Source organism: Diabrotica virgifera, chromosome 6 (genome assembly GCF_917563875.1).
Source record: "Diabrotica virgifera virgifera chromosome 6, PGI_DIABVI_V3a".
NCBI lineage: Eukaryota > Metazoa > Arthropoda > Insecta > Coleoptera > Chrysomelidae > Diabrotica > Diabrotica virgifera.
The window spans coordinates 130955524-130970051 of NC_065448.1; the positions used below are offsets into that span (position 1 = coordinate 130955524).

General features: G+C 37.4%; 1 protein-coding gene across 1 annotated transcript; it reads right to left on the minus strand.

Annotated features, from left to right (window-relative positions):
- Positions 1–259: 259 nt before the first annotated feature.
- On the minus strand, positions 260–2347 carry LOC126886196 (myosin-11-like). Its single transcript, XM_050653055.1, has one exon. The coding sequence runs from the start codon at positions 2345–2347 to the stop codon at positions 260–262; it is 2088 nt and encodes a 695-aa protein (XP_050509012.1).
- Positions 2348–14528: the final 12181 nt, after the last annotated feature.

A 14528-nucleotide genomic window follows, 5' to 3' on the forward strand; every position in this document is an offset into this window, starting at 1 on the left:
GCATATAAGCTAAAATAAATAAATAAATTAATATAAATAAAATAAATAGATACGGTATATAGATAAAATATGTAAAAGTAAAAGAATTCAATAAATAAAAGTGGTTTAGTAAAATTGATATAATAGAGTAAACTAGAATAAATAAAATAAATAAAATAGATAAAATAAATTTTAAAGATATAAAATAACACCTAGGTGGGCTGTATATGGGCCCACCTTCGTTTTCCAAGGAGTCTATTTTATGTTTGGTTAGCATGTTTTAGGGGTTCCCCTCTCCTCCCCTACCGTATACAAGGGCTCGGTACGACGGACAGGCCATCCTGTCCATCCTATGCCCTTCTTCTTTGCATACCGAGCAGTACGGTTTATTACCGCAGCTTGCAACGGTATGTCCCGTTTGGAGACAATTATAGCAGCACGCCGCCCTGCTCTCTTCCTTGCAATCGTAAGTGTTGTGCCCAAACTTTAGGCACTTAAAACATCTAACTGGGTTGTGTCTCTCCATTATTGGAAACACAACCCACCCTATTTTTATTGAGCCGTACCTCCTCAGCTCTTCCGCTCTGAAGGGGCGTACGGATATCGTAGCTACCTGCTCCCCATATCTGTTTGTTCGTAGAACCTTGACTTCTATCTCTCTCTCAGGAACGCCTGTATAGCTCTTTATCATTTTCTTTAGAGTTTCCTCACCAACCCCTGGGTCCAACCGCGTAATCGTGAAGAAAGTCTCTTTTCTTCTGATTGCCGTGTCCATTCCGTTCATTTTGCTGTCCAGTTCAGCCCTCAACTTCTCCGCAGCCCCTCTTCCCTTTAACTTTACAAGGAGATCTCCCCCATTCGTTCTTTTTAACTTCTCCACTTGTAGACCGATTTTTCCAATGTCGATTTTTTCTCTCATTTCGCTAAGAACTTCGTTATATTTTTTCCCCCCATCTTTATAAAGGAGGGCTTCTTCTTGTTCTGACTTCTTCTCTACCTCGAGTTCCTTCCCTCTTACGTTCATCTCCCATGAGATACTTTCCCTTCGCCCCACATATTCGAGGGCTTTCCTTATGAGCTCCTTGTTAAGGTCGTTACCGGCTACGACCCGTACAACCTTTGGTGTTTCATCCATCTCTTTCTTAATTTTAGTTATAGCCTTTTCTGCTAGGTCGTATATATCGCCACCACTTTCTTTTTCTATTCCAGCGACGAACGTGTACCAAATTGTTTTTTTATTTTCTTTCCTCCTAAAGTTCTCAAGGAATTTGATTTCTCCCTCGTTCACTTCCTCTAGTGTTTCTGCCAGGTCCTCTCCCACGTCTTTTATTTTATTTTCTACCCCCTTGTCCTTCGCATCCTTTTTTGTTACTATCAGACATGTTTTCTTCTCGACCGTTTCTCGTAACCCCCCTTGTTCCCAATTTGTCTTTATATATGCTTTCTCCTCCCATTTGCTATTACATATACACATGAAGGTTTTTTTTCCTCCCCCCATGTTTAGAGCCCTTTTAATTTTTTCTTGCTCTTCTCTCTGTCTTTCTTGTTCCACTTTTAGCTTGCAGTGATCGCATTTTACTTCTTGTTGTGTTTTTTCGGCTATACTGTCGTCTTCTTTTTTGTTGTTAGTGAATTTTATGACCCCTAACAGTTTTTTTAATTCCGTATCCATCTCCACCTTTTCCCCCCTTTTTTCGCTTAGGTTAGTAAATATCTCTATTAGTTTTTTATTTAACTCTTCGAGTTTCCTGTTTATTTTTTGTTGTTTGGTTTCGTTAAGAAACTTAATACTCTCTTCGAGTCTCTCCCTCTTCAGATCATTTATTCTCTCTAGACTATCCCCTTTCCTTTTCTTCTTATTCATGATTTCATCATCAAGCAGGAAAGAGGCTAACACCCTCTCCTGAATATTTTGCCATCCTTTTTCTATTTTTTTCACTTCCTCTTGTGATCTTTCCTCCCCTATCTCATCGTCATCATTTTCACTGCTTTCCAGCATTTCATCCCCTACTAGTTTCGACTGTTTTGGGGCAGTCGACCTGTTCATCTTCTGTTTCTTTTTATGTGAGTTTATGAGCTCCCTCTCAAAACTGTTCATTCCTTCTTCCCATTTCAAGTCGTTAGGCGACTGTTTTTTCCTATTCTTATTTTCCATATCCGTTCCATTGTCCGTGTCTCGCCGATGGTCGTCTTCACTCACCCCCGTCTGTTCAGAATTTTGTTTATTGGTACTCATATAAATTCCCACGAGTTGGGACGTACTATACGTCTGGCGCGGCAGTGCGCCCTTACCACGCCAAAGCTTGTTTACTTCGGGAGGTCGCCAGGTATCCCGAAGGGGTCGTTTGTGATGCTTTAACCCTCGCATCTCTTATATCTTTGGCACGATGCCTTCCACCGTGATAGTGGGGATTGTTTTATTGAGGTTTACTCCTCTAGGCTTTTTTTCACGGTTGCCTCCGGACGCAGTGGCAGTTTGTATTCACAGGCTACCTGGAGTTTCCGCGTAACTGCTGCCTCCCCTGTTACGCGGGATTTGGAATGGATGTGTGGTGGGGTAAGACATGACGGCTACTCGTAGTGGGTATGTCGAAGAAGTTTTCGAATAGAAATTTGTGATCACTTACTTTTAAGGTTAGAAGTTTTTTTAAAAAACAAAAATAATCCTTTTTTTAAACACTTTAAAAAAGTTAAAATGAGTGTTCCCCGAAAAGTGTTCCGTTTTTTGGTAATTTTTCGATGAAATATTAGATTTGGAATTTGACGAATAATAACCTACTTTTCATTAGCTACAACTTTGCCTGTACTGGGTCTACAGACTTAATATATGCAAAATTTTTTTCATTTTTTTATAGGCTATATTTTACTGAAGAATTTTTTTGCGAGAAAATACTTACTTTTTGAGTTGTTTGCGAAAAACCGTCTAAAAACGTGGATATTTTGTTTAAAAATGAACAAAATCACTCGCAAATAACTCGAAAAGTATTGACTTGGTAAAAAAACTCTATAGAACAAAAGTTGCTTAGAATTAGTAAGTTTATCGAATTCCGAACTTATTTTGGACATATATTTTTTCACCCCCGATAAGGGGTGAGACTCACCCCCAGGGTAAAAGCACACATCCTCACAATATCACTTTTTTTCTTTGACTTATCAGCTATGTGTTTGCCAAATTCCATGTCAATCCAAGCGATTCTTTAAAATTTAGAGGTTTTGCATTATTTTACCGCTAAAGAACGTACTAATTAGGCCTGGATCCCGCGTATGAAAAAAAAGTTGATTAATAACAAGCTGAAAATTTGTTAATAGCTTAAGGGTGTCTAGTCCAATAAACTTTGATATATGGGAACACTGAAACAGGGGTAGTTTTAATTGTGGAACAGGTTAAAAATTTGGAACGGTCACAGCACGTAAACGGCACATTTATTTTGTCCGACAGAACAGACTTAAACTCTCCGAACAGAGATTAAACTCTCATGAAAAAATCAGACTGCTATTTTTCGCCTGTCATAATTCCTGTCATTTGACATATTCTACATGTTCCACTCATTAAAACGCCCATTTGGTGATAAATAGCAGTATGATTTTTGCATGAGAGTTTAATCTCTGTTCGAAGAGTTTAAGTCTGTTCTGTCGGACAAAATAAATGTGCCGTTTTCGTGCTGTGACCGTTCCAAATTTTTAACCTGTTCCACAATTAAAACTGCCCCTGTTCCAGTGTTCACACATATCAAAGTTTATTCGACTAGACACCCTTAAGCTATTAACAAATTTTCAGCTTGCTATTAATCAACTTTTTTTTAATACGCGGGATCCAGACCTAAATGGTTTTCATCTACAGTTTACGTCCACGGATGTTTTCGAAAATTCGTCAGAATCTGATTCGAAATTATTTATTGGAATGAAACGTTCATCAAAGTCTCTATTTTGATGAAATTTGAAAATACTCGCTGAATTCCTAGTACATCCAAAATTGAGCAAACTACCTTCAAAACCCCACTTTCTTCTTCTTCTACTTTCTCTTTATAAGAAATTCTGCTTGTTCATTGGCGGACTCATACCTCTATTGAGGTTGTCTTGTCACTCCATTTTTGCGCAGTCGGCTGATACATTTTCTACCAATTGGTGATTATTATCTTGACCACACCTCTCTCCCATTCTGCTTATGCAGTTATTCCATTCTTTTTCTATGTTTAGCGTCCATTCGTTTATACACCCTACGTTACATTTTCTTTTAATATGTTCACTACTCTTCCGATCTCTTAGCTTATTTCCTGTAATTCTTCTCAATACTCCCATTTCGGCGGTTTCTAGTGGTCTTTGTGTTGTGGCTGTATCGGGTCTAGTTTCGGATACATATTTTATTATTGGTCCTACACTGGCTTTATAAATTCTTGACTTTATCTCAGTGTTAATATGTCGATTGTGCCATATATTTATAGTGTTATTAAGGCATCCTGCCAGTCTATTTGCTTTTGTACTTGATTTATTACTTTTTTGTCCAAGTGTCCGTAGCTGGACAGTATAATTCAAATATATTTTATTTCCATTACTTGTAAGCCTGAATCCCGCCTACCAAAAAAACTTTAATAATAGCAAGCTCAAAATTTGTTAATAGCTAAACGGTGTCTATGCGGACAAACTTTGATGTACGGGAAGACTGGAACAGAGGAAGTTTTAATTGTGGAACAGGTTAAAAATTTGGAACGTCAGACTACGAAAACGTCCCATGTATTTTGTCGGACAAAACTTCCAATTGATTTGGTACCCTTTAATTAAACTCTCATGCAAAAATCAGACTGGTATTTATCACCTGTCATAATTCCTGTCATTTGGCATATTCTACCTGTCGGACTTATTAAAATGCCCAGTTGGTGATACTAGTCTGATTTTTGCATGAGAGTTTAACGAAAGAGTAACAAATCAATTGGAAGTTCTATCCGACAAAATACATTGGACGTTTCCGTAGTCTGACGTTCCAAATTTTAACCTGTTCCACAATTAAAACCTCCCTGTTCCTGGGTTCCCATACATTAAAGTTTGTCCGACGAGATACCGATAAGCTATCAAAAAATTTTCATCTTGCTATTAATTAACTTTTTTTTGGTGCGCAGCATCCAGGCCTATTGTTCAATACTGATGCTACCAATTTCTATTTTACATCTGATTGGCACGTTACTGATTACTATTGTGTTATAGTCGGAGAGATAGAAGCGGATTTTGTGCGTGATAAGTAATATGGTAAAACTATATGGGGATATATTGAACTAGTTGTGTACATTACTTTCCCCAACGGCGGGAAACCAGAGGGGGGGCCGAGGGTAGATATAAGGTCAAAGTCACGGTTTTTATTATTTTTTTTGTGACGCTCTTAATAGAGATAGTGCACCAAAATTTAAGAATAAGTAGGCCATGAAGAAACTAATTAAAATCTCCAGGGATGGAACGCCGCGTGACCTACAAAGGGGTGGGGGAAGGAGTGAATATAAAATTAGAATTGGGTTTTTGTGACGTTCCTGATTGAGATAGTGCACCAAAATTTAGGAATAAGTAGACCATGATATAACTAAGTAAAATCCCCAGATCCGGAAACCAGATTGGGGGACGAGGGTAGTTATAAGGGGTTAAAATCGTGGTTTCTATTATTTCTTTTGTGACGCTCATGATCGAGATAGTGCACCAAAATTTGGAAATAAGTAGGCCATGACGTAACTAATTAAAATCTCCAGGGCGGAACGCTACGTGGCCGACAAAGGGGTGGGTGCAGGGGTGAATATAAAAATTATAAGGGGTTTTTTGTGACGTTCCTGATCAAGATAGTGCACCAAAATTTGGAAATAAGTAGGCCATGACGTAACTAATTAAAATCCCCAGGGCGGAACGCTACGTGGCCGACAAAGGGGTGGGTGCAGGGGTGAATATAAAAATTATAAGGGGTTTTTTGTAACGTTCCTGATTAAAATAGTGCACCAAAATTTGGGAATTAGTAGACCATGTCCTAATTAATTAAAATCCCCAAAGCCGGAAACCAGAGTGGGAGACGAGGGTAGTTATAAGGGATCAAAATCGCGGTTTTTACTATTTTTTTTCTGAGGCTCATAATCGAGATAATGCACCAAAATTTGGAAGTAACTAGTTCATGACGTAACTAAGTAAAATACCCAGGCGCGAAACGCTGCTTTTGGGGACATGGGGTAGGGGCAGGGGTGAATATATAAATTATAAGGGTTTTTTTGTGACGTTCGTGATAGAGATAGTGCACCAATATTTAAATAATATATAAATGGGGAATAAATAGGTCATGACGTAACTAAACAAAATCTCTAAGAATGCTGCGTGTGATAACAAAGGGGTGGCGGGCAGGGGTCCCGCCCGCCACCGGTCCCGCAAAAATATAAGAAATTTTAATGTTTTCTCTACATTTTTTATGAAAATATTGTGACACCGTTTTTAACAAAGCTAGCTGATCCCACCTAGCTGTCCGCCCTTTTGGATTTTGATTCTACAATGAATCAATTGTGCAAGTTACAGACATATTCTCGATGACGAGTATAACCCAAAAATTTTGCGTATTCACCTTGTCCGCCCCTGAAGATTTTATTTAGTTTTTTCATGATCCACTTATTCCCAAATTTTGGTACACTATCTCGTTAAAGAAGATCACAAAAAAACCCTATATTTGTATATTCAACCCTACCCACCACCGCTTTATATCCAAGCAGCGTTCCGCCCCTGGAGATTTTAGTTAGTTATGCCATGATCTACTTATTGCCAAATTTTGGTGTAGTATCTCGAACACGAACGTCACAAGAAAACCCTCATAATTTTTATATTCACCTCTGCCCTCACCCATTTGTCCCCCACACAGCGTTCCGCCCCTGGAGAGTTTACTTAGTTATGCCATAATCTACTTATTCCCAAATTTTGGAGCACTACCTCGATCACGAACGTCACAAAAAACCACTTATAATTTATATATTCACCCCTGCCCCACCCCCTTGGCGGACACGCAGCGTTCGCCCTTAGAGATTTTACTTAGTTACGTCATGAACTAGTTATTCCCAAATTTTGGTGCACTATCTCGATCATGAGCGTCACAAAAAAAATAATAAAAACCGCGACTTTAACCCCTTATAACTACCCTCGTCCCCAATCTGGTTTCCGGCTCTGGGGATTTTACTTAGGTATGTCATGGTCTACTTATTCCCAAATTTTGGTGCACTATCCCCATCAGCGTCACAAAAAACCTAATTATAATTTTTATATTCACCCCTTCCTCACCCCTTTGTCGGCCACGCAGGTTTCCGCCCCTGGAGATTTTAATTAGTTACGTCATGACCTACTTATTCCCAAATTTTGGTGAACTATCTCTATCAAGAGCGTCACAAAAAAAAATAATAAAACCGCGACTTTGACCCCTTATATCTACCCTCGGCCCCCACTCTGGTTTCCGGCCGTTGGGGAAAGTAATGTAGACAACTAGTTCAACATATCCCCTTATAGTTTTTCCATATTACTTATCATGCACAAAATCCGCTCCCAGCTCTTAGACTATTAGTTTTCTGAGATGAAATAATTGTCATATTAATTTTTTTTTGCTCTTACGCTAAAACTGTGGACTAATCTTTCAGACGATCTGCATCTTGGGCTATTACTAATTCGTCGTCTGCGTAACAGAGTATTTTTGCTTCTTTGTTTTCCATTTGTATTTTCTTCCTTTGTTAACGCTTTTGATAATTTTTCTATCCATGATTAAATTAAAGAACATGGGTCTCAATGGGTGCCTGTCTTGTTCCGATACCTATGTCTTTCGGATCTGTAAGTTCCCATCTAATCTGACTTCTATTGTGTTGTTTTGGTAGATGTTTTCAATAGTTTATGTGATCTACGGAAACTTCTCTATTATATAGAAGATGACTATATCTTTGAGTCTTACTCTCTCAAATGCTTTCTTTAAGTCAATCAAAGATATAAATGCTAGTCTATTATACTCTAGTGTTTTCTTAGCAATTTGATTTATGGCGAATATTGCATCTCTACATGATCGTCCAGTACGAAAACCCTGTTGTTCATCTGCTAAACTTATTTATTCTCTGATTCATTAGTTATTGCAAAATTTTAGTAGTACGTAGGTTCTAGGGTAGTACTTAACAAGTTGATACTTGTGTAGTTTTCTATTAGTTATTTATCTCCCTTTTGAATAGTAGAATAATTAGTCCACTCGTTGCTCATTCTCCCAATATTTTATAATTTATTTAATTATTGTTGTTTACTTTTCTGTCACTACTGCTTTAGAGTATTTCAGTAATTCGTTTGATATTCTTTATTTAACTGATGCTTTTCTGTTCTTCAGCTTTTCAAGTGTTTTTCAAACTTATTGTGGACTAATATTGTCTTTTTCATTTGCTGTAATTTCTAGTGTATCCGGTTCTAGCGTCATTTCTAATTCTTCTTGGCACAGCTCTTTTAGATAGTCAGTCCATGTATCCTGTTCTACGTGTTTTGATTTTATTAGTTACTTTACCTTCGTTCGTTGGGATCATATAAAGTGCTATATTTACTTTTGCACCATAAACGTATTTACCGTAAAAATCATGTTCCATTTCTTTTGAGAAACGTTTCAAGTGATAATATTTAAACTTCGTACGAATGAATATATTTCGTTTCCTATTATCTGACAATTATCGTATGCCTCTTGTATCATGGTTGACATGTATTTTAAGTTAAGCTTAAGTCCAAGCTACATTTTTCCTTCAATTCTGTACAAAACCGTGAAATTTTTCTCCTTGGGAGCGATTTATTTTTATTAATGTTTATTTCACCAAGAACTCCTTTGGCTGAGGCTAAAATACTAGACTAAATTTTTGCCCAGTTTTCTTCGACTCAGCTACTATCTGTGATATTTGCTTCTACGTCTTTTTGTTATTCTTTTTTGGAATAGGTATCTTGTGGTATATAAGTCTCCTGTAAGCTTTCAACTTTCATCATGGTGATGTATCCTGGTGTTTTTGTTATCACATAGGTATATGTGTTTTGATTCTGATTTTGCACAATACCAATTTATGATTGCTTTCTATTTATGCTAATATTAGTGCTCTTACATCTATCTATCTAATCAGCCCTAAACATCCATCCTTGGATATAGGCCTCCTCTTCCTTCTTCCATGCCTCTCTATCTTGGGCAATTTGCATCCATTTTGACCCAGTTTGTTTCTTCAGGTCATCTGACCATCGCATCTGTGGCCTTCCCCTTTTTCGTTTGTGGTTCCATGGTCTCCAATGTATTACCATCTTAGTCCATCTTTCATCCTTCTGCCGTAGGGTGTGTCCGGCGAACTTCCATTTAAGCTTTGCTACTTGGGTAGAGACGTCTTTCACTTTTGTTTTGTTACGGATCCATTCGTTTCTTTTCCTGTCTGATAATTTAATGTTCAGCATTTGTCTTTCCATGGCTCTTTCTGTCTTTGCTATTTTTTCCATATTCTCTTTTGTAAACGTCCATGTCTGAGAGCCATATATTAAAACAGGGAGTATACATTGATTGAAGACTTTTGTTTTTAGGTATTGCGGGTATTTTCTGTTCTTTAGAATATAAGACACTTTTCCGGATGATGCCCAGGCCAACCTTATTCTTCTCTTTATTTCTTCGGTCTGATTTTCTCTTTCTCGGTCTGAAAAAAAAAATCAGCTCTTACATACAACATTTAAAACGGATGTAAATCTCTATTCGACAAATTAAGCCCTTCCTGTAGCACTCTATTAAATCTATCCCTATAACTAATTAAGACTAATTTGTAAATAAACAAAATGTTTAAACACGTGTAAAATCTCACTAGTAGAAGAGTCTAAATATAATTACCGGAACACTTTTGTAATTACGTGAATCCTTTGCAACTCAATGGCGCGAACTAATAATAGGTCATGGTTGTACCGGTGCTTTCATCGTTAATTAACCACTAAAACTTACTACAATTTGATTTATCTATATTATAATTTCCTGCCAAGTGCGTTGACAAATTTAGCATATTGTAATTTAAATATATTATTATATTATGCAAAATTATAACTATGAACAAATATGTGTAGTATATATTAATTGAAAGTCATGTGTCAACAACGCCTAGTTGACTGTAACTCCGTCTAAAAATAGCACACACACATCACCCTTTGTACTTCTACACCCTGTCACACTGGTTGTGGTGATAACAGTTATTATTACTTGCAGTCTAGGGCCGTCACGCCCTTAACCCGCCAGTGGTCGCTATATGAGATTTTCTCTCACGGTTTCAGAAAATTGCACAGAATTTTTTTTCTGGGAAATTGTACGCTCTGTAGTTCCTTCTAGTCTCCTAACTATCCTCCCTCCACAATCTAATAGACTCGTCCGCTTAGATAGTGACTCAGTTGACCTAATATCACCCAATTGTTGAGTCAGCGCGCTTCAAGTGAGACATTCTCTCATCAAGCGACCACCCGCGTTACGAACTGTACATAAAAATTAATTTTGTTTTGGCACTTAAAACCTGAAATAGTGTAAAAAAAAATTGTAATTATTGTCATCAATCAATTTTTCCAGAGCATTCTTGTTATATTTGTGTGCTATGCCGTAAATTATCAAGATACGGAGATTGATTAATATTTGTTTAATTCCGATTATTTCTTTTTATTTTATTATATTATTATCTATATTATGTTATATTATTTTTTTCTTATTATTAGTTAATAAAAAAAGTTGAAAAGCTGTTTTAAAAATTTTATTTTGTAAAAAAAGGCAAAATTTGGATATGTGAGAGAAAATCTCACGCGCGACCACTCGCGTAACAATCTACCTAGCGACCAATGCCGGGTTAATAATCCAGCCCGTATGCTCGCCCCCGTTAGGTAAATTATTTCGATTCGTTATTTTTGGCCCAAACTTACGTAAAAAGAGGTCCTTATAACTGGTGCCGCAGTCAAAAAATTGTTTAAACAATTTTGGTATTCTAGGTCATTCTGAGCAAAAAAGGTATCCTGTGATTTTTCTCTACAATTGATTGTTATACGCGATTTAAAATTTGAAAAACGCGCAAATGGCCATTTTTAAGACTTAATAACTCGGATAAAAATTATTATTGTGAAAGTCAGAAATTGACCAAATTAAAGTTTAGAACCCTCTACAAGAGCCTGAAGAATTTTTTGTCATTATTTTATTACACAGCTGTTATTTTAATTTATATTGAATATATTGAAGAGCTCCTGAACATCCAAAATTTCACTGATAAAAACAATGAAAATGGTGGAAACAACAGAGAACATAAGTATCAAACGGCCAAATTAGAAATACCCCCACCAAGCATGGAAGAAAGTACGCATGCCATAAAAATGCTTAAAACGATCAATCCCCTGGTCTGGACAATGTTGATGCCGAACTAATTAAAACAGGCAGTCATGAACTCATAAGTAGAATCCATCAATTAATAGAAAAGGCCTGGCAACAAGAAATAATGCCGAAAGAATGGTGTGGTAGTATTATTGTACCAATACACAAGAAAGGAAAAAAGGAATCATGCATGAATTACAGAGGAATCTCACTAATCAACACTACGTATAAAATATTGGCTTCGATATTATTAAAAAGATATTAAAAGATACGCCGAAGAAATAGTGGGTGACTACCAGTGTGGTTTCAGGCCTGGCAGATAGACTATTGATCAAATATTTACAATAAGACAAATGCTTGAAAAGTATTGGGAATATAATCAGGACGTTCATCAGATCTTTATAGACTTCAAAAAGGCTTATGATTCAATTAATCGTGCAACATTATGGAAGGCAATGATCGAGCGCGGCGTACCCAAGAAACTAGCTGCGGTAACAAAAATGTCTGTAAGTAACTCCTTTGCACAAGTTAGAATAGGGGGAAAAATATCAAATGCTTTCTGCGTAAATTATGGACTGAAACAGGGAGATCCGTTGTCCACATTGTTGTTTAAACAGGCCTTAGAATATGTCAAGCGAAAAATTTATCCAAAAATCAAACCAGACATTACTGCTCGGGGAGCAAAAATCATACTCGCCTTTGCCGATGACGTAGACGCAGAAGCACAATCAACATTAGAAATTAAGGATATTTTCTCGAGCTTTGAAAAAGCTGCATTAAACATCGGTCTGAAAATAAATGAAGACAAAACAAAATACATGGTCGTCTCAAAACAAGAACTATGGCGAAAGGGGAAAAATATTCCTATAAACGATCATAACTTCGAAGTGGTTAAAGAAATTATCTAGGAGCCACAATCACAAATGACAACAAATTAGAGCGAGAAGTTGAAATGCAAATAATGGCAGGAAATAGATCTTTCTTTGCAATAAAACATCTAATGGAGTCAAAACTTCTTTCCCGAGGTGCAAAAATCTAGATATATAAGACAATAATACAACCAGTAGTCGCGTATGGAAGCGAAACACGGACGCTAAGAAAAAGAGAAGTAAATAAATTGCTGGTGTGGGAACGTAAAATCCTTCGAATGATATAGGGCCCTTGCAGAGACAGCTTGACAAACGAATGGAGGCGCAGATACAATAACGAGCTAGAGTCTCTATTCGGAAAAGAAAATCTAGTCAGACATATAAAGGCTAACAGACTCAGATGGGCAGGGCATGGGATACGCAATAACGACAATTGCCTTAAGGCGGGTATACATATGCGCTCTGCTCGGTGTGCGAGCCGCTCGCGCGCAGCATATTTGTTAAGGCGGAGACAGATATCCGCGCCGCGAACTCCGCGCCGTGTGTGCGCCGCGCGTTCGAGGCGCGGTTATTGTTCGTTAAAATTTTTCATTTTGACGATCCAGAGGAAACTTACGAACGTTTAGTAATTGTAGATAATCATGTCTCTGTCCTGTACTTCTACTACATCTTATTTTGGTATTGTTCTGAAACTATTTTCTTGGGTCATCTTATGCAATTTACTATTTTATGTGGAATAAGCCACAGTTTGGGAACATTTCGGGAACTACCTTTTTTGCTTCCCGGCAACACAAATATAATGGTAGGGGAGCCCAAGCGGGGATTTTTGCAGTTACTCGAGCGCATCAGATTATCATATGGGGAGAAACGTGGTACCCTGCAGATGTACCTCCACCATATATTGGCTCTTAACACAGGGGAGTTCGTTCAGGGGGGCCCGAAAAAAAATCTATCCTTAAAAATACCCGAAATTGTCAGATTAAGATAAGGTAAGTTAAGTACATGCAAAAGAGTCTATATTTCAAAAATATGACGATTTGAGCGGGGCGTACGGAAATAAATGAGTCAAAAAGTTTCACAAAAAAAAGCGAATATTTCGCGAAATGAACGTCAAATTGAAAAACTAAAAACTACGTGTTCAATATTTTTCACAAATCTATCGAAAAATACCAAACTTGACCCCCCACGGAGAGGGGTGGGGGGTAAATTTAAAATTTTAAATACAAATCCCGCGATATTTCGCAAAATAAACATCATATCGAAAAACTGCAAAATACACTTTATCAATATTTTTGAAAAATCTATCGAATGGTTCCAAACACGACCCCCCACGGAGGTAAGGGGGGGTTACTTTAAAATCTTAAATGGTAAACCCCGTTTCTTATTGCAGATTTGGATTGTTTGTATAAAAACAAACAACTTTTATTCGAAACATTTTTTTGAATTATGGATAGATGGACGAAAAAAAGATTGTTGGAAATGGAAAATTAAATTAAAAAATGGGAAGTCCCCACTAAAATGGAAAATTTTACTTAACTTTTTTGGTTTTAGGACCTAATAATCACAACCCAATAGGTCCCCAAAGCGCTCGAGTGACTGCACATTTAGCATACTTTGCTCCCCTACCATAATATCTATATCTGCTTGTTCCTACAACCAGAAACAAAATTAGAGAACTATAGGTACTTCCAAGTCATGCGTTACCTTTTTCGTTTTCCGGTGACACAATTGTAATGTATATGCTTGTTTCAACTGCGTAGCTTCACTAGAAACGAAATTAGAGAACTATAGGTTCTTCCAAGCCCTGTGTTAACTTTTTCGCTTTCCGGTGACCCAATTATAATATATCTGCTTGTTCCAACTCAGTTGCTTCACCAGAAGCGAAGTTAGGAAACCATAGGCTCTTCCAAGATATACGTTACCTTTTTCGCTTTCCGACGACACAATTATAACATATCTACTTGTTCCAACTCCGTTGCTTCACCAGAAGCGAAGTTAGGAAACTATAGGCTCTTACAAGTTGTGCGTTACCTTTTTCGTTTTCTGGTGACCCAATTATAATATATCTGCTTGTTCCAACTCCGTTGCTTCACCAGAAGCGAAGTTAGAAAACTATTGAGTCTTCCAAGTTGTGCGTTACCTTTTTGGCTTTCCGGCGACCCAATTATAATATATCTGCTTGTTCCAACTCCGTTGCTTCACCAGAAACGAAGTTAGAAAACTATTGGGTCTTCCAAGTTGTGCGTTACCTTTTTGGCTTTCCGGTGACCCAATTATAATATATCTGCTTGTTCCAACTCAGTTGCTTCACCAGAAGCGAA